General features: G+C 49.5%; 8 protein-coding genes across 8 annotated transcripts; 5 read left to right on the top strand and 3 right to left on the bottom strand.

Moving 5' to 3' along the window:
* Positions 1 to 120: 120 nt before the first annotated feature.
* N7533_012729 (hydrogen/calcium exchanger domain-containing protein) lies at positions 121 to 2,615 on the bottom strand (the record flags this gene model as incomplete). The annotated part of the gene is made up of 11 exons (XM_057109379.1): positions 121 to 130; positions 187 to 275; positions 328 to 381; positions 453 to 686; positions 753 to 1,096; positions 1,181 to 1,428; positions 1,488 to 1,529; positions 1,595 to 1,642; positions 1,709 to 1,772; positions 1,858 to 2,473; positions 2,523 to 2,615. 11 exons carry the CDS (start codon positions 2,613 to 2,615, stop codon positions 121 to 123), a joined length of 1,842 nt encoding a protein of 613 aa, XP_056954480.1.
* Positions 2,616 to 7,662: 5,047 nt separating this feature from the next.
* On the top strand, positions 7,663 to 9,303 carry N7533_012728 (glycoside hydrolase family 72 protein; the record flags this gene model as incomplete). The annotated part of the gene is made up of 1 exon (XM_057109378.1): positions 7,663 to 9,303. One exon carries the CDS (start codon positions 7,663 to 7,665, stop codon positions 9,301 to 9,303), a length of 1,641 nt encoding a protein of 546 aa, XP_056954479.1.
* Positions 9,304 to 14,629: 5,326 nt separating this feature from the next.
* Positions 14,630 to 16,123, top strand: N7533_012727 (mannitol dehydrogenase family protein; the record flags this gene model as incomplete). The annotated part of the gene is made up of 1 exon (XM_057109377.1): positions 14,630 to 16,123. One exon carries the CDS (start codon positions 14,630 to 14,632, stop codon positions 16,121 to 16,123), a length of 1,494 nt encoding a protein of 497 aa, XP_056954478.1.
* A 1,006-nt stretch (positions 16,124 to 17,129) lies between these two features.
* N7533_012726 (3-hydroxyacyl-CoA dehydrogenase-like protein LAM1) lies at positions 17,130 to 17,702 on the top strand (the record flags this gene model as incomplete). The annotated part of the gene is made up of 1 exon (XM_057109376.1): positions 17,130 to 17,702. The coding sequence occupies one exon, from the start codon at positions 17,130 to 17,132 to the stop codon at positions 17,700 to 17,702; it is 573 nt and encodes a 190-aa protein (XP_056954477.1).
* A 557-nt stretch (positions 17,703 to 18,259) lies between these two features.
* On the top strand, positions 18,260 to 18,541 carry N7533_012725 (uncharacterized protein; the record flags this gene model as incomplete). Its single annotated transcript, XM_057109375.1, has 1 exon — positions 18,260 to 18,541. The coding sequence occupies one exon, from the start codon at positions 18,260 to 18,262 to the stop codon at positions 18,539 to 18,541; it is 282 nt and encodes a 93-aa protein (XP_056954476.1).
* A 1,344-nt stretch (positions 18,542 to 19,885) lies between these two features.
* On the top strand, positions 19,886 to 21,263 carry N7533_012724 (uncharacterized protein; the record flags this gene model as incomplete). The annotated part of the gene is made up of 3 exons (XM_057109374.1): positions 19,886 to 20,289; positions 20,452 to 21,032; positions 21,070 to 21,263. The coding sequence occupies 3 exons, from the start codon at positions 19,886 to 19,888 to the stop codon at positions 21,261 to 21,263; spliced, it is 1,179 nt and encodes a 392-aa protein (XP_056954475.1).
* A 661-nt stretch (positions 21,264 to 21,924) lies between these two features.
* Positions 21,925 to 23,889, bottom strand: rfeD (uncharacterized protein; the record flags this gene model as incomplete). The annotated part of the gene is made up of 6 exons (XM_057109373.1): positions 21,925 to 22,608; positions 22,677 to 22,907; positions 22,937 to 23,092; positions 23,161 to 23,322; positions 23,362 to 23,580; positions 23,776 to 23,889. The coding sequence occupies 6 exons, from the start codon at positions 23,887 to 23,889 to the stop codon at positions 21,925 to 21,927; spliced, it is 1,566 nt and encodes a 521-aa protein (XP_056954474.1).
* Positions 23,890 to 26,143: 2,254 nt separating this feature from the next.
* N7533_012722 (type 1 glutamine amidotransferase) lies at positions 26,144 to 27,226 on the bottom strand (the record flags this gene model as incomplete). Its single annotated transcript, XM_057109372.1, has 1 exon — positions 26,144 to 27,226. The coding sequence occupies one exon, from the start codon at positions 27,224 to 27,226 to the stop codon at positions 26,144 to 26,146; it is 1,083 nt and encodes a 360-aa protein (XP_056954473.1).
* Between the last annotated feature and the right edge of the window lie 298 nt (positions 27,227 to 27,524).

Below are 27,524 nucleotides of genomic sequence, written 5' to 3'. Positions count from 1 at the left end.
AGAAGTGAAGTAAGGTCAAATAAGGTACAGTACGAAAAATGTAGAGCAGATAGAGAATGAACCGCCCCGTTTAGAGATTACCTAGAGATAAATGTCGTGTCCAATGGCTCCCGGAGCACATTAGAAGAACCTGCGAAGATTAGCATGTGTATCGTATAGGCTGTCCCGTGAGCGCGTGCGACATACCAAGCAGCAATAGCGATAATGAGATACATCATCATAAGCAGGACACCCTCAAGCCAGTGGGATTTGCCGTCGCCAATAAGGTAGTTGACCTGTACAAGTTAGAATTGCGTGACCCGTCTCGGGTTTGTAGGGGGGACGTACCAAGAGGACAGAGACGAAGAGTAGAATGACCTGAAAACCATCGAAACCAAGAGTCTAAAGTAAAGTAGCCAGATTAGCGAGGGACCGAACAGTTTGAACAATCATTACGCGGTAGTGAGCCATACCATATCATCGACACCAATAATCCATCCAAGAACAACAATAAGCGGCAGAACAAGCAGCGCAATCTGCATGCTAGATCCTACAGCAACACCAATGGCCAGATCCATCTTATCCTTGCACGCGACAGTCACAGCCGTAGCGTGCTCCGCCGCATTACCAACAATAGGCAAGAGAATCAATCCGACAAAAGTATCGCTGACACCGCCAGACTTGGTCAGGCCGTCGATGGAGTCAACCTAGCACACCAGAGCATTAGTATTCAATCGTCGACGACCGCCATCCATCTCACAGGTAAAACTCACCATGAACTCAGCGCAAACAGCCACAAGCGCAGTCGAAAGGAAAAGAGTCAGCAATGCAGTGAAAACAGTCAATTGAGGCTGCTCGGGCTCATCATCCGGCTCCTGAAGCTCCATGTTCTGCGCATTCTCGCCACCGATGCCTTTCGCGGCTGCGTCGCCGATCTTCGCCAGTCCGCGCGACAGGTCGCCTTCGGAGGGCTTGCGGCGGCGCTTCTCGACTTTCTTGCTCGGCTCGTTGTACATGTCGGCGTGGGACTTGAGTTGGAAAAAGAGGTAGCAGCCGTAGGTGATTAGGAGGAGAACACTGGTTCCTCGGGAGAGGGGGGCGACCTTGTCTTTGTTGCCTGGTTGGTTTGGTTTGATTGATTAGTTTTGAGCTCGGATGTGATGGGTGATGGGTGATGGGTTATAAGTGAGACAGGACGTACCTTCAGACCACGATTTGAAGGCAGTTGGAATGATCAGACTGCTAACAGCGAGGGCGAGCAGACTGGCTGCAGTTTGCGCGACGACGACGTTGAAATGCTGTTCCATGCGGTTGATTCCGCCGAAGAAGAAACACATTCCCATGACGAGGAGCAGATTCGACAGCATACTGCCGATCAGAGAGGTTTGGACGATGATGACTTCCTTCTTGACCAGGGCAATGATGGCGACGATTAGTTCGACAGCGTTACTGTTAAGATTAATGTTAATGATTGATCGGAAAGAACTGAGCTACCATGTAAGACTGACCCAAATGTAGCATTTAGCAATCCACCGATTGTTTCACCAGTCCTGTGGCATGGTGGTTAGTATGATCTGCAGGATATTTTGCTTGTCTGTATTCGATTTGAACATACCGCATAGCAATCTCCTCTGTTGCATAACTCAGCATGGCTGCAAGAGGACTGTATCACCGATCATTAGCATGTCTTCTTTCTTCTTTCTTCTTCCTTCTCGTAGCTCGAACTCACATGATAGCAATAAAGTTAACAACGAAAATGGCAATGGGATTAGCATCCACGCAATAAAGCGCAACTAAAACAGTCAAAGTCAGCATACTCAATCCAGATTCCATTCTCAGGACAAACACTTGAAGAGAAAGAAAGGAAGAAAAACCTACTTCCAGCCGGCGCCGCAAAGATAAGAACATTAATCCAAGAATTGAGGATCGTAGCACGCAACTGCGACGCAATCGTAAAATTCGGCCCATCAGCCTCAACATCCTCCGCATCCTTGACCTCCTCCACATCCCCTTCAGCCTTCTGGCGTCTGAACTTGCCCAAAAACCTCGACCGCGGTTTTCCCGCCCCAGCACCGACGCCATTCTCCCCCTCGAGATCCAACCCCCGCGACGAGGAGACATTAATCGGGTCCTGGCTCCGCATAGACGGTTCGGGTCCCTGCTCGGGACTTGAGAATTGATGCTGGTGATCCTTTGCGCCGGCCGCGGTTGCATGTTGGAACGATGAAGGGCTGGCGTCGCTTCCTGCGGATTCGGGGGGGAATGTGTCCGAGTGTTCGGGGCCGGAGAGGCCGTTGTTCATTTCTGCGCGGCGGCGTTGGTCTTCAGATGTGCTTAGGGTCGCCCATGCTTCTGGAGGCGCCGCGTTGCTCTTCCAGTTGGATTGAGTGGGTGCGGCGTGGGCGACGGCGGAATTTCTTGAATGGGTTGTGCGAGGATGGTTCGCCGTCTTGGTCATACCAGGCCAGATGGCGGGCTTGTCGGCGGTAGATATCTGGGGTATTGTTAGTTTGGATGAGTTCTTGGTCGGTGGGGAGGTAGACCATGTCAATGTAGCCTTTCTCCTTCTGTCTGTCTGGTTGTTTTGATATAGGGCTTGCATCTGCATCTGCCTTGGCAGCTGTGAACTTACGCATTTTGAGAGTAGTGCTGGAGATTGAATGATCTTGATGATTTGGAAGATTCTGAGAGCGAGGTTTATTAGTCTTGGCCTCCTTGTAGAGATGATGAGGCTTGGTATGTGACAAGGTTTGGCGTTCTTTCAGTTCAGTTCATGCCCAGGCTAAGCCTGAGTATAAGGAAAGAGTTGAATGAACACGAGGCTGAGCCCATATTAGGCGGCCACGGTCGTTGGCATTACCAAACCGAATCAACGTGGGCTCAAAAGAATCACTTACGCGTTTTGGAAAATGGTTTCAACCTAACAAAGCCATACAGAGGTGACTGGTGGAGAGGGTACGGAGTCTCAAGTGGCTCAGCTGCCGCCACAGTTCTATTTTCTTAGAAAGCGGGGACTAAAAGGATTCGGAGAGGACAGAGTTCAAAGGAAAACAAATTCTTCTTGTGTTCTTTGCTTGGGCGCAGAGAGAGAGAAAAAATTAAATGCGGTGGAGATCGCAGCAGACCAAGCAAGGGGAGTGCGAGTGCGAAAGTCAACAAAGACAAGCGAGCGACTGCAGAATGAGCGTGGGCGAGTGGGAAAAAGAGTGCGAGAAAAAAAAGAAGAAAATAGAATTCAATGAATGCGAAAGAGGAGAGGATATTCAAGGAGTGTGCAAGATTGCAGGACGAGAGTTCGAGTTGGGGGATTCAATAATTCGCGTGACACAGCCACAATCATCCAGGGGCGATCGCAGTCTTGTGGGGGGGGAAAGAAGCTTGGCATGGAACAGGTGGTTTCGCGAGATTTGGACTTGGTTTGGAATAAAGTGCGAGAAAGCGGGAGGTCTGCATTAATTATTTGATTTGAAAAGAGTCTTGATGTAGATGTTGGCCGGCATCGAAACCATCGACAGCGCTGACGTTGGTGAGGCAGATGCGTTGGCAAGTCGGGAAGAAAAGCCAAGCCAAGCCTGAAGTTGGTCGAAACACTTTACCAAGGAACTTTAACTCCAAGAAATTCCAAGAAAGTCCCAAGACGGGCAACGAATGCTTCGATGAAGCTTGCCGTCTTGATAGTCTTGGCGCCATTCAACGTTCCAACTCTGACATCAGATTCAATTTGACCTCTCTGAGATGGGAAGAGTGTGAGATGGCTGTGCTGAACTGATGATGGTGTGGCACACGGCAGTCTCCGATTGAACCACACTGATTGGCGATCAAATTGCCCTTCATTTCGTGGCCCACTCTTGTTGGCGAATCCAAGGCCGTGCACAGTTCCCCTGCCACTGGGAATGGCTGGAAATTAACAAAGTCCGCGAATGTGAAATTGTTGAAATTGCGATTGCGTGCCACATGAGCAATCACGTGAAGGTATTGTTGTTTGCTGTGCTGAAAGACATCATAATATAGTCATGTCGGGATGAAGCATGCCCTGTCGATGTTAACTTCCAAGAACACTAGTATGCTGTCAGAGGCTCAAGGTATGTCAATGCGGGACCCAATTCACTGGACAGTGAGTGGAGGCTTCTATCGGTCGCGATACGTCGGTGGCTGTTCTTCTTGAAGACGATCGCGATCAAGGAAAATCAAATCGCGCAGACGGGTGCTGGCCTGGACTGAACTGAACTGGGCATCTCAGTCACAGCTGTCACTGTCGGTGAAGGGCCGTTGCAGGCCTGGATGCCCTGGGGTGAGAACCAGCGGTGTCATCGGCTGCAATGCTGTGTTGGTTAGTGCCCATCGGAGCTTGAAAGAGTCCAAACAATATGTTGACAGGACATGCTGGATGGGGTGGAGGGATGGTGATAGGGCTGAGATTTTTATCAAGGAGATAAATCCGGGTGTATCAACCGTCTTTATCCTTTTATCCTGGTGGTGCCCTAGAAATCCTTTGCCTCGTGGTTGTGTAGGGCTGTTATTGCTGCTGCCTACAGCGGAGACGAAACAATGTTGAGAATTGGTCTTTGCGGTTGCTTTTAGAACCCTCCTGGGGACACCCGCTTATTCTTGGCTTTTATTTTGATTGATTCTTAGCTCTAGCCCCCACAATGTTAGACTCATACTCTAAATTTATCCTGGTGTGAGGTTCTAACCTTGCGATCGTAGGATATGATAAACAACCAAGCGGCCAGGCGAATTCCACCCATATCAATAATACCAGGTGTCATGAAAGGTGCAGTGGAGGTTTTTTTAAGGAGTTCCAAGGTTCCCGAGTTGCTTTAGAAAATAAAAATTATTTTTTCTACTCTGTAAGTACTCTGATTAATTGGGGTTGGTGTTCTTGGGGGGTTGGTGTCGGCGGAAAATTCTCTGAAGAACCTGTGGGCGACGGGGAACTTGGGCACCGCATACTACTGTTACTAGCACTCTTTGCTCTTTCGCTCGTTCATGTCTATATAATGCTTGTCGGGGGGTTGTTCGCGCAGGCTTGGTATTGCGATACATCAACACTGTAGGGGTATTGTGCTCGTAGGAATATAGCCTTCAAAGGTTGACATTTCCACATATGAACCAGTGTTAGTTCACGTATTTATCAAGCACCTAGGTATCTTCATTCAAAGGTTCCGACTTTTAGGCCTTGGGGGTTGGAGGTTTATGATCTGCCGCCAGGTACTACTAGTATTACTAGCCCTGGTAGTAGTAATATCCAGGCACTACTGCCGTTTTCAACCTGGAGTTTTACATATTCAAGTTGAGCACAAGGCCCGCAGAACTCATGAACTTCAAGTTGAATAAGACAACCCCATGCCGACCGAGCATCTATCACTGCACTTGTGTATACTAGTATATGATAAGATCCAACGAGTTTTCTAGACTCGCAGACCTTGAGCCTGGCTCCTTCACATCTGGGTAGCCTCAATAGCTGCCAGTGCCAGTATCAACATGACAAATCCGACTGCTCAAATAAAGCTCTCCATCGGAGCAAAGAGGACCGTACCAAACTCTCAGTTTCCACATACGAGAATTATAGTGAATATCTGAATGTTTTAATCGATCATCGAACCAAGCTTCCTTGCCTTTCATCTGACATGAAAGTAGACTATTCGCGCCCGAAGCTGCGGAATGGATGATTTGTTATGTTATCTAGTTTCAGTCTAACATGGTCCTTTCCCGGTAACTATAATCTGCTTTTGATGTAGCTGTTGGATCTGCCGCATGGTGTGTTTGTTGTCTGCATATTGATCGGACTGATGGTCGCTGGCAAACCTTGCGACTACTATTCCACAGTACCAGTTGGACCATGCTGGCAGTCCCATCGAAAGAAATGAACCTCCAACTACGGAGTTAAGAAGCAATGTTCGCCCCCGGGGGTCATCGCAGAGAAACAGCGACGATCGAAATCAAAACAGACACCCCTTACAACAAAAGTGAGGCTACGTCACTTCTAACAGATCAGCCATAAAAACGGATCGCGAGGCAGCACCATTGTTACGCTAAAAAGCTTGGTCGATAGCGAATGGAGTCATTGGGGCCCCCATTTTCGTGGCTATCGAACCGTATTTGAGAAATCGGGCCTGTTTGTTTACGCACGCGGTCTGAATTGTCCTGGTGTTGAGATGCGATGTTTTGTGGCTGGCCCGTTGGGCCCACGATCGTCAGGGGAAGTTGCCACACCCCCATTTATATTTTGCTTCTCGGGCCACGCATACTGAGTCGCTTGAATATCATTGAATGAGCGTTGCGCAATCATATTCCTTCAAGCATCATCGAAATGATCACCCCCGTACGGAGTATGGAAAGATGTTGTTTTGGGCTCAGCCTTCTCTTCTCCCGTCTCTAGGGGAAGCGGGAGACGCGGGACTGGCCCACAAGGGCTCTCCACATTGACTTTCTGTGTGATTTTGCGGGATTTCTTCTGCTCAAGGTATTCAAAGGGTCCAAGATATGGGTGAAAAAAAGTGTCTGCCTAGGAAGGTAAGGTTATGGTATGGAGTACTCTGTAGATGCAGGGACTCCGGAACCTCGGGGAGCAGTTGAAAATTTGGACCACGGGAAGTGCCGTCTGAAATGAAGAGTGGGCGGGGACGTGCGACCGAGACAACCTTCATTCAAGCCTTTCAAGACTTTGCTGGGCAGTCTTGTCTCGTCGAGATTAACTAGAGCACAGACGCTATCCCAAGAGGGGAATGTAAGATTATTCCGCGCTAGGGCGTTAGTGAGTGAGACCTGGATCCTGACGGCGTCGGGGTCTGGTCTTTCCTTCTAATAGGATTCCTTGTGAGCTGGCCCAGATTATATATGCAGTCGTGAGGCATGCGAACGAAAATAACGCTCCGAGCCATGCTTGGTGGATTCCAGTCGACATCATACACGCAGTGATCGCCCTTGGCGAGACAAGCTTCAACACAACCCATGCAAAGGAGCAGGGGTAGATGAGGCCCGAATGGGTATGGCATGATACAATATCGGGCCTAGCGGCATTCCCGATAAAAGTCCAGCTCCTTTTCGAAGGAAACAAAACCAGGCGAAGTGGCCAAACAGCGTCGACAGTGACGGGCGGGTTCTTGCGACCCCAGCCATTCAGGGTTATTCTGTTTCCACTATGACCCTGTTGTAAGACCCTGAATGGTCCCTGGCGCTATCAAGGTGGAGATAAATGTGGATCCTTTGTGTCTCAGGGGCATGTAGATGATTGGAGGAATCAAACCAGGGACCTGGATGAAGATCCACAAGGATCAGAGCGAAAGGATCAATATCATTGTGGAGCATGGATGAGAGTACCCAGTGTACCCACGTTACAGAGACAGGACCGGGAGTCCGACAAGCCTTTTTCATTGGGATTGTTGCAAAGTGATTTGCGGTGCACCCACTGACACAGCCCACTTGATGATGCGTCCAGAAGGATTGACTGATGTAAGTGGAAGAAGTATGAATGGGAGAAGTGTGAATGGGTGAGGAAGTGTGGATGGACCCGTGGTCCTTCCCTTCCGCTCCCTTCCACTCTACTTCCATTCCCTTTTTCTACTCTTCTTCTCCCTTCTCCCCCCAGAAGTCTCTCACGTCTTTCACTTCCGTTGTCTCAAGTCATTCTTTTTTTCTTTCCGTCTCCCTCGACACTCGCTTCGAGTTTGACAATACACAATGAAGTATTCCATTCTCGCCGGCCTGTCCCTTGTGGGCGCTGCCCTGGCCAAGAGCTCTATTCCCTCCATTGAGGTCAAGGGCAAGAAGTTCTTCTACTCCAACAACGGTACTGAGTTCTCCATTCGTGGTGTTGCTTACCAGGCCAACTTCGATGGTACTTCCAAGTCTGGTAGCAGCGATAGCTACGTCGATCCCCTCGTCGATGCCTCCACTTGTGAACGTGATATCCCCTACCTGCTCTCGCTCCGCACCAATGTCGTTCGTACCTACGCCATTAACCCGAACCAGTCCCACGATGACTGCATGAATGCCCTCGCCGACGCCGGAATCTATGTTATCAGTGATTTGTCCGCCCCTGATGAGTCCATCGTCTCATCCGACCCTTCCTGGAACGCCGAGTTGTTCACTCGTTACTCCCAGGTTGTGGACACCCTCGCTCCCTACCCCAACGTCATTGGTTTCTTCGCCGGTAACGAGGTTGCGGATGCGGTCAACAACACTGCTTCCATGGCTTTCGTCAAGGCTGCTGTCCGTGACATGAAGACTTACATCAAGGACAAGAACTACCGTTCTTCCCTGGCTGTCGGTTACGCTACTGATGATAACCAATACGTTCGTGAGGGTATCTCCAACTACCTTGTCTGCGACAAGCCTGAGGACTCCATCGACTTCTTCGGTTACAACATTTACGAGTTCTGCGGTAAGAGCAATTTCGCTGACTCGGGTTACAAGGACCGCACGGAGGAGTTTTCTGACTACCCCGTTCCCGCTTTCTTCTCCGAATACGGCTGCGTTCAGGGCACCAAGCCTCGTCCATTCGACGACGTTCCTCTTCTGTACAGTGACAAGATGAATGATGTCTGGAGCGGTGGTATCGTCTACATGTACTTCGAGGTTGGCAACCACTATGGTCTCGTCTCCACCTCGGGCAGCTCCGTCTCCAAGAAGCAGGACTTCGACAACCTCTCCTCTCAAATGCAGAAGGTCAGCGCCACTGGTGTCAACAGCGCCGACTACAAGGTCACCACCACCGTTGGCCGCTCTTGCCCTACCACCGGCTCCGACTGGATGGCCAACAGCAAGCTTCCTCCCTCGCCCAACTCTGACCTGTGCGAGTGCATGTACGACTCCCTCGAGTGTATTCCCGTGGATGGCCTTTCCGACAAGAAGATCAAGGAAGTCTACGACTACCTTTACGGTCTGAAGGCCAAGGGAACGATCGATGCCGTCAGCGGTGTCTACGCTAACGGTACCGAGGGTGTGTACGGCGCCTATTCCATGTGTAACGCCAAGCAGCGTGTTGCCTGGGCTATGGACCGCTACGCTAAGAAGAACGGCGGTGCCTCTGCCTGTGCCTTCTCAGGCAAGGGTACTTCCAAGGCCACCTCGACCGCTACCGGCTCCTGCGCTACCCAGATGAGTTCCATCGGTGCGGCTGGTACCAACACCATCAACGCCGGCCTGGCTGCCTCCAGCGGTGCTGCCGATGGTGGCTCCAACGGCGGTGGTGCCTCTGCCACCTCTTCCGGTATCGCCGCTGGCATGAACCAGCCCCGGTCTGTGCACGTCGGTGCGTGGCAGCTTGGTGCTTACGCCGTTGCTGCTATCGGCACTGGTGCTTTCATGATCATGCTTTAAGCCTGTTGAAGCTCTTATTTTCTCTTATTTCTTGTTCTATTTTAGCCTTCCTGGCGCCCCCTTTCCAAATGTGTGATATTGAACCGATCACTTGGCGCCCTTTGTACCCATGAAAGTATTCTAGATTTGTTCATACATAATTTTTTTTCCTTTGGTCGATCCAATTCTGCATCTTCTCATGAAACAAGTAAGGCCAGTAATTTATTCACTCTGTCTAATCCAGGTTTGCCCATCTCCAGTTCAACCCACCTTCAAGTTTCTCTCGCAAAGTGGACTCGCCTACAAGAGGCACAGAAATAGATACCTTCGAATAGGACCACTGCCCGAGTTTACCTCCCTGGGGAGGCTACGATAATAATACTGAAAAGCAACAAAACTAAACATCGGGACATTCGTGCCTAAGGTAGTTCCAATTGCTGGTAACCACCCTGGGGCAATCACTCCCCACTGGCACCACAAGTAGCACTACTTTGACATCCACAGCTATCGTTCACCTCTAATATAACCCATCGCTAGTGGGTAAGACTGAAGACTGCTTCGACCTACGAATTTGGTCGGTGATTGTGGCTCTGGTCCGTACGCTATATCTCCTCTCGCCAACTCGTGCTAAACTCACAAATCCGGTATATAGGCACATTGCAACATACACCCTACAGAGAGGAGATCCATCAGCGACGTATCCCCACCCTCGAGGACGACTCCAGCTCCGCTCTCCTCGATTCTTGCGATTCTCGGTCAGCGCCGATCTACCATCATGGCCCCAACCGGTTGTGGCCCAATAGATCTGCACACACGCGTGGCTGCTCAAGACACCATGTCCCCCGAGCGAGTCGCAAACAGGTTGAAGAGCACACGATCTCATCGATACTCTAAATGGGAACCATGAATAGATACATCTTAACAGTCAAGTGGTGTTTTTGTTCTCAATAATAATCGACAAACTCATCAAACGTCTTCAATCGAAGGAAAAACTGCTAGCCGGAATATACAGGAAACTCGCCAGAAGTTTCAACCCTCTCTCTCGACCGATGGAAGTCCCTCCTCTCCCCTTGAATTGTTACTTGAGTTTCTATTTTCCATTCATACTTGACGATGCGGCAAATCTTCGAATCCCCAACTACTTCGGAATGAGGGATATCCACTATCAAATTTTCAACGGCTACAATGTGATTGAGAAACATATCAGTTTTCTATTTCAGAATGTTGAGAATCGGCATTTCTGGACCCATTGATCTCATAGCAATAGCCCATGGGGGTGAGTCTGATGCAACAGAAGTCAGGTGATATCCTTCGGTGACAAACAGCTACCCCTTCTTTCTGAATATCCCCCGCCTTCAAAACATCGTCGTAAGTCTCGATTGATTGTGAGGACACTATTCTTTGTGTCCCGTCAATTTGAAACAGAACCTATCTCGGAGGTCTCAAATAAAATCATCGAAACTGTGCCATCGCCCAAGGTTTGACGGAAAAGTCGAACAAGACCATAGATGGCTGGCGCTATGTGGGAGACAATTTCACTAAGATCGTGGAATCGCTACGCCAATCCATGTAGAAAGAAGTCGAAGCAAAGAAATTCAATGTCCTTTCATCCATCTCCCTTGTAAGCTCACTTGACTGAATGGCTTCGTCCCAGGTGCTCTGCGACTTTTTATCAATACACCTGGGTGTAATTTGAAAGCATCCTTCGCCACCACTGGGTACATAGGTTGCTCGGATAGAAAGGAAACACCAGTCGTCCAGCTTGATTACAACAATGTTAACTCAACCCTCACCTTATTCATTCCGTCCATTTGCGGTCATATCAAATCACTCGCGTTGCAGGTTGTGAGACATGTGCCGATGGGACAACCGGCCGCAACGTGAGGGCTTTGATGGAGTGGGTAATGTGGTTGGGTGTCTGGTTAAGTAAACCGGCTCATGAGGTTATGGCCGCCTACGAAGGAGATTCGATAGAATTCTTGGCCTTAGTGTCTCTCACGATTGGGTCTCCAAGGGGATTGATGTCAACGCTATCGCCCCTGGGCACATCAACACCGACATGAATGTCGCACTTATCAAGGATGCGGACCGCAAAGCCGGTATCATGACGCGTATTCCAGCCGGTCTTTCTTTTGTAGCCAAGAATGAAAACAGTGGCTCGTTGCAGTACTTTCTAACACCATTCGGGCCTGTTCTAGAGGTACTACTAGTACCCCAGGCTCTTTTTGGAGAAATTTCCATGCAAACATATTTCCCCAGACACTTTACACCATTAGTACAAGTGAGCTCATAAATATGCATGAGCTGCATAAATAGAGGCGCTTGAACGATTTAAGAACTGCATAAACTTTGGAAGTGGGTCAAGTAGTACTTTTGCGAGATTGAAGACTCGGAATTTATAATAGGACAGCCGTGATCATCTTGCTCAAAGTCCAACCAAAGATTATACACTGCTCCGATAATTCTTTTAGCGAATAAATCGTGATTCAACATCGATGTGCGCACTATTAATCTTCGCAAATAGTTACTAGTATTTTTCTCATGCAGGGTTCACTAGAGTTATGCACACAGGACAGATAGATCAAATATTACGGAGTAGATTGATCGAGCTGGACAATCAATTCAAATTTTCCAATAATGCAGGAAAATCCATGAGAAATATAAGAAAGAGAGGGTTTATTCTAAAATTCTTTCCGAAGAACCGGGAGATGATTTTAAGTTTGTATGTTCAATTACCTCAGTGCTAGTATTTCAAAGCTCGGGGAAATTAGTACTAGATATGCCATTCACTGGGAGCTGTCAATGGATCTGCCCGATGCACGGACAAAGTTAGTTCGAGAAATATGTGGGCCAATGGTGATGTTCTTCGGTCCGTGCTTTAGGGTCATGATAGTTATTTCCAACGGAGACGAACATGTGCGGCCGTGAAGATTGTGCCCAAGCCATGAATATAATTAGCCTAAAACAGGGCGACGGCATATCTAATAGAATAACTAATTAGTTCACTCCGCAGGGAGTACTTGACTTGTACCACTATAGAACACATACGGCGATTTGAACCCTTGAACCGCAGGAGTGACAACTCAGAAATCGCATCTATCTATATTCTTCCGCAAAGCTAGATGAGGCAAACCATGCTTTATAGCAGTTAATGTTGAACCCTTACTTAAATTCAGATTCTGGTCTAAGTGGGTTCCAAGGTTGGGATTGATCTAAACAACAATATTCTTGCAGGCTAGCTCTAACATGAAATCACAAAAAGTCCGCTGAACGGACCTTGGGATCTCTTTTTTGATTTTTGCCAGTGGTGCTGATGTCGATGCAGCCGTGGTTCACATCTTGGAGATACATCCGGATCATACGGTTAGTACCACTCACATGTTAGGCAAGCGAGATGCCCCATAAATTAATTGCTCAGCAGGAGTTCAGCCACCACTCCACTTCGTACGCACCACGCAATCCGAGCCGACGGAATCATCAAATACTACAGAGTAAAAGATCACGAGTTCAAGATTTCCCCCCTGACTTAGAAAGAAGTTGTCTCATGTGCCGCTTACGCGTTTGTTGTTGGGCCCGCCGACACAAGCGATGTTTGGGACCACCAAATGATTCGAACTGCCCCCTGAACCCCTGAACCCAGCCACAGACTGTCAGCTTTAATTCACTCTTTCACATCGATCTCAAAGAAAATATCCATTGGTGGAGGCATTCTCAGAATGTCAGATGACCAAGCCCCTGAATATAGAAAGATTGGGGAACAAATGAAATACACGGACCGAAAGAAGCAAAGCAGTACTAGTATTCCATAGAAGAATTCGTACGTCAAGCATATTGATCTGATTACTGAAATGCGGCAACCGCGCCCATTTAATAACTCGTTATGCTTATCTAGATGATAACTCAAATCCGATATAGACTCACCTGATCTATGGATTTTTGTAATATCAAATTGTCATCTGGTTGTTCCTCTTTAGATACCAATGTTATTAGGTGGACTTCCACGGAGTACCGCGAAACCGATTAGAGGATATTATGTCTCAATACCGATCTAGAGGGTTTCAGGCCGTGTCCATCCTTTCAAAGGCCGCGAGGGACTAGAATTTAGATCTTAGATTTGCAGACTCAGATGTTGCGGGGAAGATTTGACTACCCCGTGAAAGAGAATAGTATGATGCCCCTCTCAGTGCTTTCTTCTCATATGATCAATGAAATGAAAAAGCCCATTTTGTTTGGTGCGGATGAAGCCCGGGGTCTTTCCGAAGCAGCACTGCGGTACTAACGTGGGGATGAAAGTGATGCATACAACTTCGAATAAACTTATTCACAGTTGGATTTTTTTTTCTATTTCTTTAGTCGATGACGAACAACGCACTTACCCCGCTACTCTGAACATTTTCTTGACCCCAATTGCTAATGCGTTTATTCAATCATTGGATATCAGTAAAGAACACGTAGATATGACAGTCTCGCGGGCGGGGGTTTCTTATCGAGATTGCCACGCAGGGTTTGATGGGCTCAGACGTGGATGTCATATTGTGGATATTCATCCACCTCAGTGTATCCGCTGTATCCACAGTAGCTTCGGAATTACCATGAAAGGAATGTTCTTTGATCGGCATCGAATAACCGACCGATGCGGAGTGAAGTAACGGATTTAAAACAGGGGTCCTTTCGCCTTCGATCTAGGATCAAAACAAGAACTCCTGGGAAGGGTATTTTGTTGTCTTAGCGCTGGTCATGGGATTCAATATTGAACAGTCTAGCCCGGTCTTGTTGTGTGGCGTAGTCGGCCTCGTTCTTCCGGCATCAACAGCTACTTCGTACATTATGCGGGATCTCCGGGATCTCCGTTATAGGTTAGATCGGGCCGATCACCTCCAACTCGCCTCCCATATTTTGCCTTTGGCTTTGCCCCTCCATCGTAAGAAATTTTCTTAGCGCTAAGATTCAAACAGGAATCTAGAACTAAAAGAGAATATTTCAATCGCAGATGACCAGAATTTCTTTTGCCGCTAACATGCATATTTCTCGCTTGCATTCAAAAGTATGTACCTTGAAGCCGGAACCGGGATCCCTTCCCCCCCCTGCCGACTAATATTAGAATTTTAGAAAACTCCGCGTGACGCGACAGATCCGCATGATCCACAATCGTGCGGGTTTCATTGGTTTTTACCCGTGGGCCCCCCACATCTCCGATTTTGCCCAAAGCCGGCGAGTGGCGGTGACTTTTGCATAGTAGGGCTGCTTGCGTTTGGTATTAAATGATAGCTAACCCATCCCACTTTCTTTTCTCTCCCATCATCCATTCTTCTTCTCATTCACCTCAATTCCTCCCAATTATCTCACAATGGGTGCTGTGAAGCTCAACTCCAAGAACCTGGCCCAGATCAAGGCCGCCAACCCTTCCATCGAGATCCCCACATTCAAGCGCGGCGATGCTGTCAAGGAGGGAATCGTCCACGTCGGCGTGGGTGGTTTCCACCGTGCCCATTTAGCTGTTTACATCAACCAATTGATGGAGCACCATGGCTTGACTGACTACGCAATTTGCGGTGTTGGCTTGCAACCGTTCGATGCTGGCATGCGCGATGCCCTCAACTCCCAGGACTGTCTCTACACTGTCGAGGAACGTTCTGCGACTGGCAGCGTTGCCAAGGTTATGGGTGGTATCAACTCATACCTCTATGCTCCTGATGACCGTGAGGCTGTTATTGCCAAGATGGCACACCCTGATACCCACATTGTCTCTCTTACCATCACCGAGAGCGGCTACTTCTACAACGAAAACACACATCAATTGCAGGTCGAGAACCCCGACATCCAACACGATCTTGATACCAAGAACCTCCCCGTTACCACCTTCGGTTTCCTCCATCACGCCATGGCCCGCCGTCGTGAGCAAGGGCTGAACCCATTCACTGTTATGTCTTGCGACAACATGCAGGGCAACGGTGCTATCACTCGCAACATGCTTACTTCCTTCACCCGCATTATCGATCCTTCCCTTGCGGACTGGATCAACACCAAGGGCCACTTCCCCAATGCCATGGTCGACCGTATTACTCCCTCCACAGCCCCCGCCGATAAGGTTTCCCTCGCCGAGCAGTTCGGCATCGAGGATGCATGGCCCATTGTCACCGAGCCCTTCATGCAGTGGGTTATCGAAGATCACTTCTGTGATGGCCGTCCTCCCTTCGAGAAGGTTGGAGTCCAGATCGTCAAGAATGTTCAGAATGTCGAGGAATTCGAGAAGCACAAGCTCCGTTTGCTTAACGGCAGCCACGCCATTATCGCCTACGGTGGTCAATTAGCAGGATACACATACGTTCACGAAGTGATGGAGAACCCTCTGTTCGCCAAGTTCGTTTGGAACCAGATGCAGCAGGAAGTGAAGCACACACTCCCCGACATCGAGGGTCATGACGTCGACCAATACTGCAAGACCCTGATTGAGCGCTTTGCCAACCCCCCAATCCGCGATCAGCTTCCCCGCATCTGTGGTGGCGGTACTGGCAAGATTCCCCAGTTCATCATGCCCACTATTGCTGAGGCTATCTGGGTGACCGGCCCCTTCCGCCGTCTGTGTTTCACCGCTGCCACCTGGTTCCACTACATCCACGGTGTCGATGACAATGGCAACAAGTTCGAGGTTCAGGACGCTATGCTCGATGAGCTCCGCGTTCTTGCTAAGCCCGGTGACCCCACTGGTCTGCTCAGCATCAAGAGCCTGTTCGGTGACGATCTGCGTGGCGACAAGCGCTTTGTGGAAACTCTGACCATCGCCCTGGAGGATATTGCACGCGATGGCGTCATCAAGTCTCTCCCCAAGTACATTGACTAAGTCATAGGCTTTGGGCTATAGATTTGGCGAACATTACCCGTGTGTTTGTTTGGTAGCGATCGCGTTTTTTCCTAATACTTTTTTTGAGCATGTGCCACGGAGGCTTTTAGTTAAAAGGCAGGAAGGATATGGATAGAAAAAAGTGGGCTGCGATAGATTTAATTGGAGCATCGACTCGGATGAAAGTTGATGCTGTGACGAATGAACGTTTGCTGGACTCGGAAGGTCAATTCGAGGAAGGGATTTTCCCACCAGTGTACTTTAGCTCTTGAAGTTTGATTCAAATGCATTTTCATAATAAGCCAAATTTGGCTCTTGCACTTCTGCACAACCTTACGCCCGATTAAAACAGCCATGCTTGTAAAGAATCATATGTTGAACCTCCGCGGACCTTCGGGAAGCTTGTCCGCAAGTTCGCCCGCTTCGAGCCGACCTTGGAAGCCGGACATTCTTTCCTCGGCCAAATATCACCCAGTGATCCTGGGCTGACTATTATTCTGACAGAGATCAGTGGAATAGGTTTTGGGAACCTTGTTTTTGAAACAGCTCATTTGGCTCTCGTCAATTAGTATGATGTTTCCTACGCATGATATATAGTGTGCTTGAAAAGCGAGTTGAATCGCCCGGGCTCGAGTTGCGTATCCTTCAATGGAGTCAATTAACATGGAACGTAGATGAGTATGAACAGGTCAATATCAGAATTTAAATGGAGCCTTGTCTGATTCAGATAGTCCAAAGAATTTTGTATATAAAACGGGTTGCGTGAAATCTCATCCATACCGTGACTACGCCTCCGAGTCCATATTTTAGTACGTCATATATACATATTCGCATGCCAAACACCATTTACATCTTACAAGGCCTCGTTCTAGCTAGGTACCCTTTGAAATTACAGCCCAATTCATCTGCCATGGCAGTAAAACTTCGCACCGATCGTAATTCGCCGTAGTCGGCGCAGGTGTCCCAGGCCGGCGTATTGCCTGCGTCTTCGTGACAGCCGGATACAATGTTCATATCCACGATATCGTGGCCAAGGCGCTCGACGACGCGGTACTATACGTCGAAGCGACAAAGAGGAATTTTCCCTGATGCTAAGGATCAGCAAAGAGAAAGAAAACATCGGCGGCGTGGAAACAGAAGGCGAGACGCAGAGGGAAACCCAAACAGCAATCACCAAGATCGATCTGGAATCCTACTCGCACCTGCTCCATTCGGCCCTTGTAAGACATTTACCGAGCTTGAACCGGCGGTGCGTGATGTTTGGCTCGCTGTGGAAGTTGCGCCGGAGAAAGTGGAGCTCAAGAAATATATATTGGCGGCCCTTGATACTAAGACGCTGTCGGATTGTATTCTTGCGTGGAATAGCTCGTCATTTAAATCTAGTTTGATGAGCTCGAAGGTTTCGTCGGAGCGGAGGAAGAAGGTTCTCAACGTTCATTTCACGATGCCGCCTTCTATTCGGACTGTGGAACTTATGACCAATGGTGAGACTGACCCGAAGATAGTCACTTACCTGGAGGATGTCCAAGGAGAGTGCGGCATGCTGCCAGTAACTGCTCGCCGTGAAACAACCGGGTAAGTTATATCTCCACCAACCGCATTGAGTTCCAAAGTTCGCCATCTCATGTGTCCTGTTCGCAATATATTCGTCTTCAACCGGCTCTGGGCAGCCGTCAAACGTGAAATCGTCCAAATCCTCTCCGAAGGCGTCAGCGACCCCATCGAATCCACAGTCCGCGGCTAAAGACATCTACATTTTAGACGTAGGACTCGGCTCTAACTTAAGAGACGTATGTCAAGTTCATCATAATGGTAAGATACTGCGCTGGAATCTGGCAACGCAGCGATTGGCCCCTGTGATGGTTGGGCAAAACCTGCCTGATGGAATTGACGTCTCCTTCGGCACGCAACGAATCTTCTAGACAAATATGGGCCGCAGCACTGCCGTGAAAGATGGATCTGTCTGGTCGGCGAATCTTGATGGACGCGATGTTTCCTGCCTCGTATCGCAGGGTAAAGTGAATACTCAGGAAGCAGATCGCGGCGCTTGATGCTCGGCAGGAGGTATACTTCTGTGACCGGGAGGGTACCAGCGTGCACCGTTGTAAATTTGACGGAAGCAACCATGAGATTTCGATGCAGAGGCACGTGGATAAAGAAGAATCACTGCTTGAACAGATGCGGTCGTGGTGCGTTCGCATTGCGATAGACTATGAAAACGCCCTCATGTATTGGACACAAAAAGGTCCCAGCAAGGGTGGCCGGGGTCGAATCTTTCGCGCTGGAATTGATATTCCGCCTGGAGAGACAGCAGACAACCGCTCGGATATTGAGATGATGTCGGAAGACCTACCGGAGCCTATCGATATAGAGATCGACAGTGAGACCCCGACTCTATACTGGACAGATCGGGGCTAGCACCTCCTGGGCTGTTCGTTGTACTGTGTTTATGTGGGTGGAGAGAAGATTGATTTTCTCCAAAAGGTGATTGTGGCGCGGCATTTCCATGAGCCGATTGGGTTAAAGCTATATAAAGTGCATGGTATTGTGTATGTTGCGGATCTGGGTGGCAGCTTGTATTCGGTTTCGTCGGACGATGGGTTGAAGGTTGAGCTAATTCGCAATTATGGATGCTACACAGGGATCACCTTGGTTTGAGCTTTCGAATGTATGTAAAAGCATTGTACCGGTAGTTCATTGAATATATTCAAGTTGTTCTGACACTGGGCCTGCTGTTTACCGCTATATGACCTGTCTCCTGGTTGAGAATGAAACCACACTTTGGGACGTTTCAGGATTGGCCTCTTTGCAAGACAATGGATATTGACAGCGATGTATCACAGCAAGAGTCATGATGATTTATTTTTAGGATCATAATCTGCAGGGCTGTACTCCAATGATCCCTGCATGATCTCCACAGCAGCGCTTCCAACCACTTCCAACCATGTCCGGGAATGAAGTCTGATGATTGATAGGTGTTAAGGTATGAAGGAATGTTTCCAAACTTGTATAATCCACCTGGGCACTGACATACTCCTCATCTATTACGGCGTCATAGTCGCATGTTCGAAATAGTAGCATCGTACTCCGTACTACCCTGCCACCAAATTACATCTCCAAATGCAGGGGCAATCAGCGTTTTACCCCAACCAATTAGCCAAAACAAAGTACCTAGGTAAGCTACAAACTGGCAGGGTAAATTAAAACCAGGGTGATCGACAGCAGCACTAAACTGTACAGTACCTGGGTACTCCAGACATATCGGATAAATGCCACACGGTCTCCAAGGTATCATCGTCAGCTTAAGCCCCAACCCCACAATATCCCCGGAAGAAACCTCTTCTTTACGTCTAGCATCATCAATATCGGCAGCATCGGCAGAGAGCCTAACCTATTGAAGAGACATCCCCAGTCGATCCCACCAACCCCTCAACCCAACCCCCACGCCAAAATACAACGCTGCTAAATGCCCCCTTGACTCCCACCCAACCCCCTTCGTCGTCCCCACCAGCTCCACTGCAATGCCAAACAACAAGCAAGACTACCTGTCGATCCATTCCAATTCCCCCGAAACGCGCTCCGTTTTAAGTCACGCATACAATATGAGCGATGTTCCCTCTTCCGAGGGCTGTTGTGATCATCCCACCCGCGTGTCGCGTATATCATACATCTGTTTCCACAACTTCTCTCGGGGTTTTGTTGATGAACTGAGTTGATCATATCCTATACTCCCCTGTTCACACAAGGAGTCCATCCGCAACCATGCGTCTAACAACTCTCCTCCCAACCCTGCTCTCAATATCGCTCCCCATAACGAGCACCGCTGCAAAACCACCAGCACCGTCCCGCCTCTGGGCAACGCACTACAACGGCAATGTTTACACCCTCAGCCTAGACAAAAGCACCAGCAACCTCTCAATAACAGACACGCAAAAGACATGCGGAAAGATGCCCAGCTGGCTGACCTTCGACTCCGAGTCTCGAATCGTCTACTGCTCGGATGAAGACGGTACCGCCGATCTCTCCACGCATGGCTCTCTTACAGCATACCACCCAGACCGACAAGGTAGACTGCATGAGATTACCTCCGTCGAGACAGTCGGCGGTGGTGTCGATAGTGTTATTTATGAGGTTGGCAAGGAGAAGTTCATTGCTATTGCGCATTAGTATGTTCCATTCCCTTCCCGTGATATCAAGAGTAAAGCCATCACCATAGCTATACTATAACTATACCATCACCCCCATCATGAAAAACATTGGAAAACTAACATCCCCCCAGCGAAGGCTCAGCCGTCTCAACCTTCAAACTCCCCCCTAAACCCCTCAAGCACCTCCGCCCAAGAATTCCACTTCAAACTCACCCACCCCGGCGCCGTACCCCAACAAGACTCACCACACCCCCACTCCGTCTTCCTAGACCCAACAGGCTCATTCATCCTAAGCCCCGACCTAGGCGCCGACCTCCTCCGAATCTACAGCATCTCCTCAACCGGAAAACTCACCACCTGCCCCCCCCCCGTAAACGTAACATTCGGCAGCGGCCCCCGCCACGGCCTCTTCTGGACAGATGGAACAGACAACCACACCGCAAGCACGGGAACAGGAATAAGCCATCAGCGCGAAATGGCCGCCGTCGGCAAAACAATGCTCTACCTCGTCAACGAGATCGGCGGCACGATGATGACGTTTGACGTCTCGTACGCGCGAAGCGGCTGTCTGGACCTAAGCCTCAAACAAACGCTCGTGCCTTACCCAGCCGCGGACCAGAAAGATCACAAATTGCCGTCCGGCGCGACGCCGGCGGAAATCCGCCTTGTCGGTGATAAGTTTTACGTGTCGATTCGGAGTGATCAGGGGTTTGCGCCGGGGGATTCGATGGTTACGCTTGATCGGGTGCCGGGGATGGGCGGTAAAGGTTGGTGGCAAGAGTAATGCGTGGGGCAAAGTGCCGCGGACTTTTGCGGTGAATCGGGCGGGGGATCTGGTTGCGATTGGGAATCAGGCTTCGGCTAATGTGGCTATTGTGCGGCGGGATCGGGTTACTGGGGAGCTTGGGGAGAAGGTTGCTGTTTTGCAGGTTGGGGAGCCTGGGACGGTTGGACAGGCGGAGGGGTTGAGTAGTGTCATTTGGGAGGAGTAGGAGGATGAATGATCTGATCCTTGGGAAAGAGAGATGGTGGTGGGAGAGGCAGGTTGGAATAGTTGGAATGAATGTAAATTGAATGTCATTGCGAAGATGGCGCGATGTTCGTGGGATCGGTTGTCCATGTCACGGCCATCCTCTTTCTATAAACGATGTAACCAAATGTAAAAGAACTTATTGCAGTGCAGGGCAGTACAAGCTTGCATTTCGTATCCTCAGAGGCATGTAAGTCAGGAATCAGCGCATAAGTCATGGTCCAGAGAGCATATACACGAAAAGAAAGAATAAAATCAGAAAAAACCCAGCCGCCCAGGATGCCACCAGGGAAATCAACCAAGAAGCAAAATCAATGAAGATTGAAGAATGAAGAATCAATGAATCAGTGACCCAAAAATAAAAGACCAAGACCAAAAAAGACCAGCTTTTTTTTTGTGGATTTTGTTTGTTCGGTAACCTGCACCGACGATAAATTATAAACTGCGTGGCGTGAGAGAAATTGTACTGTTGATTGACGCCGACGCTGTGGCGATCTTGCCGTATTGCAACGTGAATGGTGAATGTAGATTGAAGAGGGGAAAAAAGAACGTGTATCGAGCGTAAGTCATAATATCCGTAGGCCCCTTGGGAGTATAGGCGCCTGCCGACATGGTGCGTGGTATCATTTAATGTCTAGCTGGAAAGCTTTCCACTTCCCGCCAACTGTCCGGCATCGCGGGCATCCCCGAGCAGCACTCGGATTCGGATAGCTCGTTGGGCCAGGCGGCATGTTGAGAGGACCGTTTCCTGGACTTCGGAAGGAAGTCGGTGGAGTTGTGATGAACATGCCAACGCAATCACGGCAGACTCCACAGATACATTCTGTACAGGCGTAGCATTCATTGAGCGCCCAAGGGCGCTTGCACTGGGCGCAATAAATTTGAATCTCCTTGTTGCGGAAAGAGGACGGCGTTGGGTTGGAAAAGCGGTGATGTTGGCGTTGAGAAACTGGCGGAATGAGATTCAAGACTGGACTTGAATCGGAATTGACGGAGTGGGCTGGACCTGATGCGGATGACGGGAAGTTCTTTCCAGATGCTGTGGACATGGAATCAAGTGAAGATTCGATGGATGGAAATGGTTCAAGGTCGCTATCCCGGCCGCGGTGGCTTTCAAATGGTGGCGGGGTAAGTGACTTGTGCAAAGGCGAAGCGGCATAAGAATGAGGCGGGAATTGTCGGTGCGAGCTCAGCGGGGGAAGTCCAGGTCCCGATTGGAAAGCTGGGGGTAGTGAAGACCGATTCTTGGCTCCAGGCGCTGATGTCACATTGGCGAGAAGTGGAGCGATCGTAGGCGATCGACCAGCCTGGGAAGACGAGTTTAGAACCTAGGACCACAGGGGAATATTGCCAGCATAGATGGGCAAAAGCTTACCTCGGAGTATCTCTCATCATCAGCCTCGGTCGCAGAAGTCGCCGCTTCAATCAAATCCTCCCAGCGTTTGCCCTGGGCCCAAGCGGCCGTTTGCGGCTCTGCCGAAAGAGCTTTGCGATCACCGAGACTTGGTCGCCGAGGAAATTCCTTCGATCTGGGTCGTTCATGCTTGGGTTTCCGGGCCGATTGTGAGATGGATGATTTGCGCGACCGGGAAAACTTGTCTTTTCGCTGAATTGGAGGAAGTGTAGATGAGCGACCGGGGGAGAATGGTTGAGAATGGACGGAAGAAGTTCTCGCGGGCGAGGCGCTGAGAATGGTGGGAGGGATTCCTGCTTGAAATGGTCGCGCAGCGATGGGAGTTCAATAGAGGAGCGCATCGGGCCTGGATGGAGTTCGGTGTCGGAGTGGGTATCCTGAGGAGGGGGAAAAAGCGCGGGGTTAATGTCTTGAGCTGTCGGGAGGTGGGAAAAGTGGGACAAACCATGTCTGTATCCCAGTCGGAAGCTAAACGGTGATGGTGTAATTGAGCGAGGGCAACAGCAGCAGTGGCAGCAGCTGGGTGAGGTTCATCAAGAGCTCGAGGAGTAGCCGGGGAACTGGCGTCGGCGACGTAGATGTCTCTATCCGCCACATCTGTGGGTAGCTGTTAGCGATAGTCGCGGGGTAAAAAGCATTCAGCCACCAGAGCACAGAAGGGAAGCCAACCTTGGAATTGACCGTGACCATGGTGACCATGTCGACGACGAGGTGGTGCAGGTTCAGGTGGTGATAGTTGGGTCCGTTGGTCCGGCGGGGTGTTGACCATCAAGAGGAAGCTCTCTTCGGTAGCCGGGAGCTTCGGGATGTAGTGGTTCGGATGCGCACGTCGGATGTGCTCCTGCATGGAGCGATAGCGCTTTTCCTGTGGGGCAGCATTTGGTCAGATTGCGATCAAAGCTGGACTCTGATCGAAGGATCGAAAAAGAGTCATATATCGGCACATCTGTGGGGGAAGTCCTCGATAGAATATGGAATACACTCTGGGGTGGGGCGGAGAGGAGGGGGCGAAGAGAGAGAGAGACAGCTTGTGCTAGCTGTGGGTGCTGGGGATACTCACTCCGAGACATCTCTTGCGACAATTGGAGCCATCGTTATTCTTCAAGGGACACACCACTTCATTGTTGGCGTCGGTGACCGAGAAGGAGCTGGTCAACGAGCTTCTGGGGGGCATGGTGAGGATGAAGGCAGAGGCAAAGGCAAAGGCAAAGGCGAAGACGAAGACGAGATGAAAGATGGAGGGAGGGGAGAAGAGGAAAACAGACGAGGATCAGAGACACTCTCCAGATTAAGAAACGAACTGAAGGCCGGGATTGGCATGCATGCTCTGGGGGAGGAAGAAAGAGTAAGAGTAGAAGAGTAGAAGAAGAGGAAGAGGAAGAAGAGTAGAAGCAGAGCAGAGCAGCGTAGTAGTCTCAGTACTGGTCAGTAAGTGTATTACCGGTATCCCCCAATTTGGTCGAAAGAAAAAAAATAAAAAAGGAGCTCTTCCTCATGGGATTTTCTGGAGTTTATTTCATAGCAATTTACATTTATACATCTCGTGGGCACTGTTCTTCAGCTGAGATACTTTGTACAATATGCAGGGCATCAGCTGGTCGTGAGCTGGGCGTCGTGGTATTGAGTACACTTGGACTTGGTACTAGGTACGGTATTTCGGCAAATCCGGTGCAAAGCTGCCATGGTCGGAATTTTAAAGCGACTAGAATATCAGATACATGGACGCATGGGAGAACAATACTCCATATATGTATGAATATCCTATGAAATGAGCGAGGACCTTCTTGAGGTACTCACCTCAAAGTAAGGTAGGGCAGGGTTATCGATAGTTGGATAGAAGATAGGCGCTATCAGCGGCCCCTCCAAAGCTCTCCCCAGCTCGAAGCTCACCTTGATTCTGGAAGCTTGGGATGTGGCAACTTACCTTACCGTTTCATACAGCAGTATTAGTACCACTAATACTGTATTTTACAATACTCTGCCGATACGAGGCGCACATAATGGTAGCTATTATTAAAGCTATGTATCAGCAGAGCTACAACTATGCTATAGCTAGGGTAGAGTAACAATACTCCACGCACTACTCGTGTACTACTAGTACGGAATACAGGAGAATGCGGAACAAAAAACCAAGTCAACGGCATTCAAGCGGACAAGCTCGGAGTGGCACCGGCCGAGGCTCCCGCTAGCAGCACGGAGAGCAACCGAAGTCATTCTACTCCGTCCACTGAGTCTAGATATCTATAAGTAAGCAGACACCTATAAAGGATACCTAGGTATACCAGTGTTTGTATTCTAGTTATTCTTGAATAGCTATTCAACATTGAATAACTGACTATCTCACCACTCTCAGCTCTCGCTCTCGATTTCCACCACTTACAGGGTTAACTTAGTCAATACCATACAGTATCAGTATCGGCACGGCGCACATGCCGAAGCCATCTGAAAGTAGCCTGATTGGCCATCGCTAAAAGTGGAGGACAAACCTCGCGAATACCTGCACTGCCATTCGCTCGCGTTGACTGCGGCAAGGGCGCCATGCCGCATGGGGATGCCCGTGCAGGAGGGGTTTGTGGAAAAATCTGCACTGAGATGGCGTGGTGATACTGGCGAGACTAGGTACGTTACCCTTTTCTGTACCTGGACTTACGTACAGTGACCTGCTAGTTATTAGTTAGGAACTACTGTAGTAATACTTATCTCCCCATATCTCCAGCTAATATCCCCCGTCCCGCCCCGTGCGAAACCCCGAGTGGAGCTGTACTCCGTGGTCCGTCTTACGTATGGTAATATGTAAATGTACTAGAATAGATTCGGAATACAGTACAGTAACAGCTGACACTGATCCCGCGATCTCTTGCCGTTTCCTAGGTTATGATTAACTGGTTGTAGTTAGGAGTTATTCCGGTGGCTGATCCTGGTCTATTGGGTATGTACCAGGGCAACTACAGCTACTTGACAAGCTATCCCTATGTATAGAGCCTTGGAATAGAGTACGGAGTACCCAACCGGGAATTAAGTTGAAGTCGCCCAATGAGATGCTCAGCTATTTTGATGTCAAATCCCGAAAAAAACATTCTATGTATGTGCAAGTATGAATGTATGATCGTTTCTATCTTCTCTAGTGCATACTGCGTACTTTGGATTTCATGCCTCCTCCAGGACGAACCAGTTCCCTGCGGCATGCGAACACGCACGCTAGGCAACTCGTCGCCACTGCCGAGGGGGCTCTCACCACTTGGTCAGTGCGATTTGTTTCAGTTTGTTCAGCCCCTGTGCTAAAATAGGAACACATTATCTTGATTGAAACCATGTAAGCAAGCAACAAGGGAAAATGGAAAGTTAAAGATGAAAATCAATTAGTACAAGAAATAAGATCTATAATGCCGCTGAGGAAAGAATTAGAGCCCAGACTCAGCTAAAACAAATCACCCGCTCCCCTCCAACGGTGGTGTCAACATCCCATCAACCTCCAAAGTCCCAGCCTTAGCACCAACCTGAACTTGACCTTGACCCCGACCCTTCCCATCCAACCCAGCAAACAAGAAAAGCACCGCCTCAGCCGCAGCCCTAGAATCATCATCATCATCCTGTAACCCAGACCCATCCCCCAAATCGCACCCAGACCCAACTGACCGCTCAATAAACCCAACATACTCCTCAACATCCCCCTGCTCCCACCTAAACCTCTGCCCAAAGTACCGACAAAGCTCCGCATTCAGCCAAGCGTCGAATTCAAAGTGGCCCTGATACGTCAAAATTCGACCGGGCAGGTACAGGCCTTGGATCTGGCAGGATGCGCTGTATCCGATATTCATCCATGGCGCCGGGAGTTGGGGATCTTTTTCGTCCAAGGGGACGACGATGTCGCCGTGAATTAGTTGGATGCGGAATGGACTGGTCGTGTGACGCGCGAGGGGTGGGAAGTAGGCTGTGAATTCCGGATTCAGGGTAATAGGTTGGATGCCCATCTCGAAGCCCCTTGGTGAGTGTTCCACGTGGAAGGATTGGGTTATTGCTTGAGCGGCATCATTTCCAAGGGCAAGGCCGAGTCCTAGTCCGTCTGGGCGAGCGGAGAGAAGAGCTTGCGCAATAATCTGATGTCCAAAGCATGAACCGAAGAATTTAACGAGCGGATAGTCTCTGTGCACGATTTGAATGAATGTTGCCAGAGAGCTAATCCACGGGTACGGGTCATAGGCCGATGCCGAAGAGCCGCTGATTAGGATTGCGTCGATGGCGCTGAAGGCTGGTGGAGTGCGAGGCTCTGCTGCATTTTGCGGCGTGGTGCGTAGACATTCGAGTGGTGGGAGGGTTCCGCCTACTGCGTCGAAGGCTGTGATGTGCACGGATAGTGGGGATGAGGGGTCCCTGATATTCTTGTTGAGCCGTGTTGCGGCGGCTTGGAGAATGTTCTTGAATTGGGAGCTGTAGAGGCCGCGTTTGGCGTAGACGGATTGGCAGGGGATGTCGGCGTCTAGAACGGCGACGTGGATGCGGTGCGGGGCCATATCATGCGGGGTGTCTGTATGCGCAAGGTTGCCTCAGGGTGGTGGTTAATATAGATGGTTGTAGTAGCGATGGTATTAAGATCAAGGAGTGATGGTATGTAGTGAATGAATGAATGGAGGTGCAGCAGTATGCTGCGAAGATCAGGTGAGTGCTACAGTAATAGAATTGTCGAGGTCTCTCGACAATTCCACTTGATGACTCGACTCGGCGTGTCCCCGACAAGGCGTGGGGTGGAGTCGGATCCGAATGCCCGATGTGGGTTTTTGTGAGTAATCTGGTGGAGAGGACAAGCCCGAA

Source organism: Penicillium manginii (assembly GCF_028828005.1).
Source record: "Penicillium manginii strain IBT 31320 chromosome Unknown utg000009l:1.0-3297300.0:1.0-3298630.0, whole genome shotgun sequence".
NCBI lineage: Eukaryota > Fungi > Ascomycota > Eurotiomycetes > Eurotiales > Aspergillaceae > Penicillium > Penicillium manginii.
Note: the sequence above shows the minus strand (reverse complement) of the source record. Positions and strands in the feature narration are given on the sequence as shown.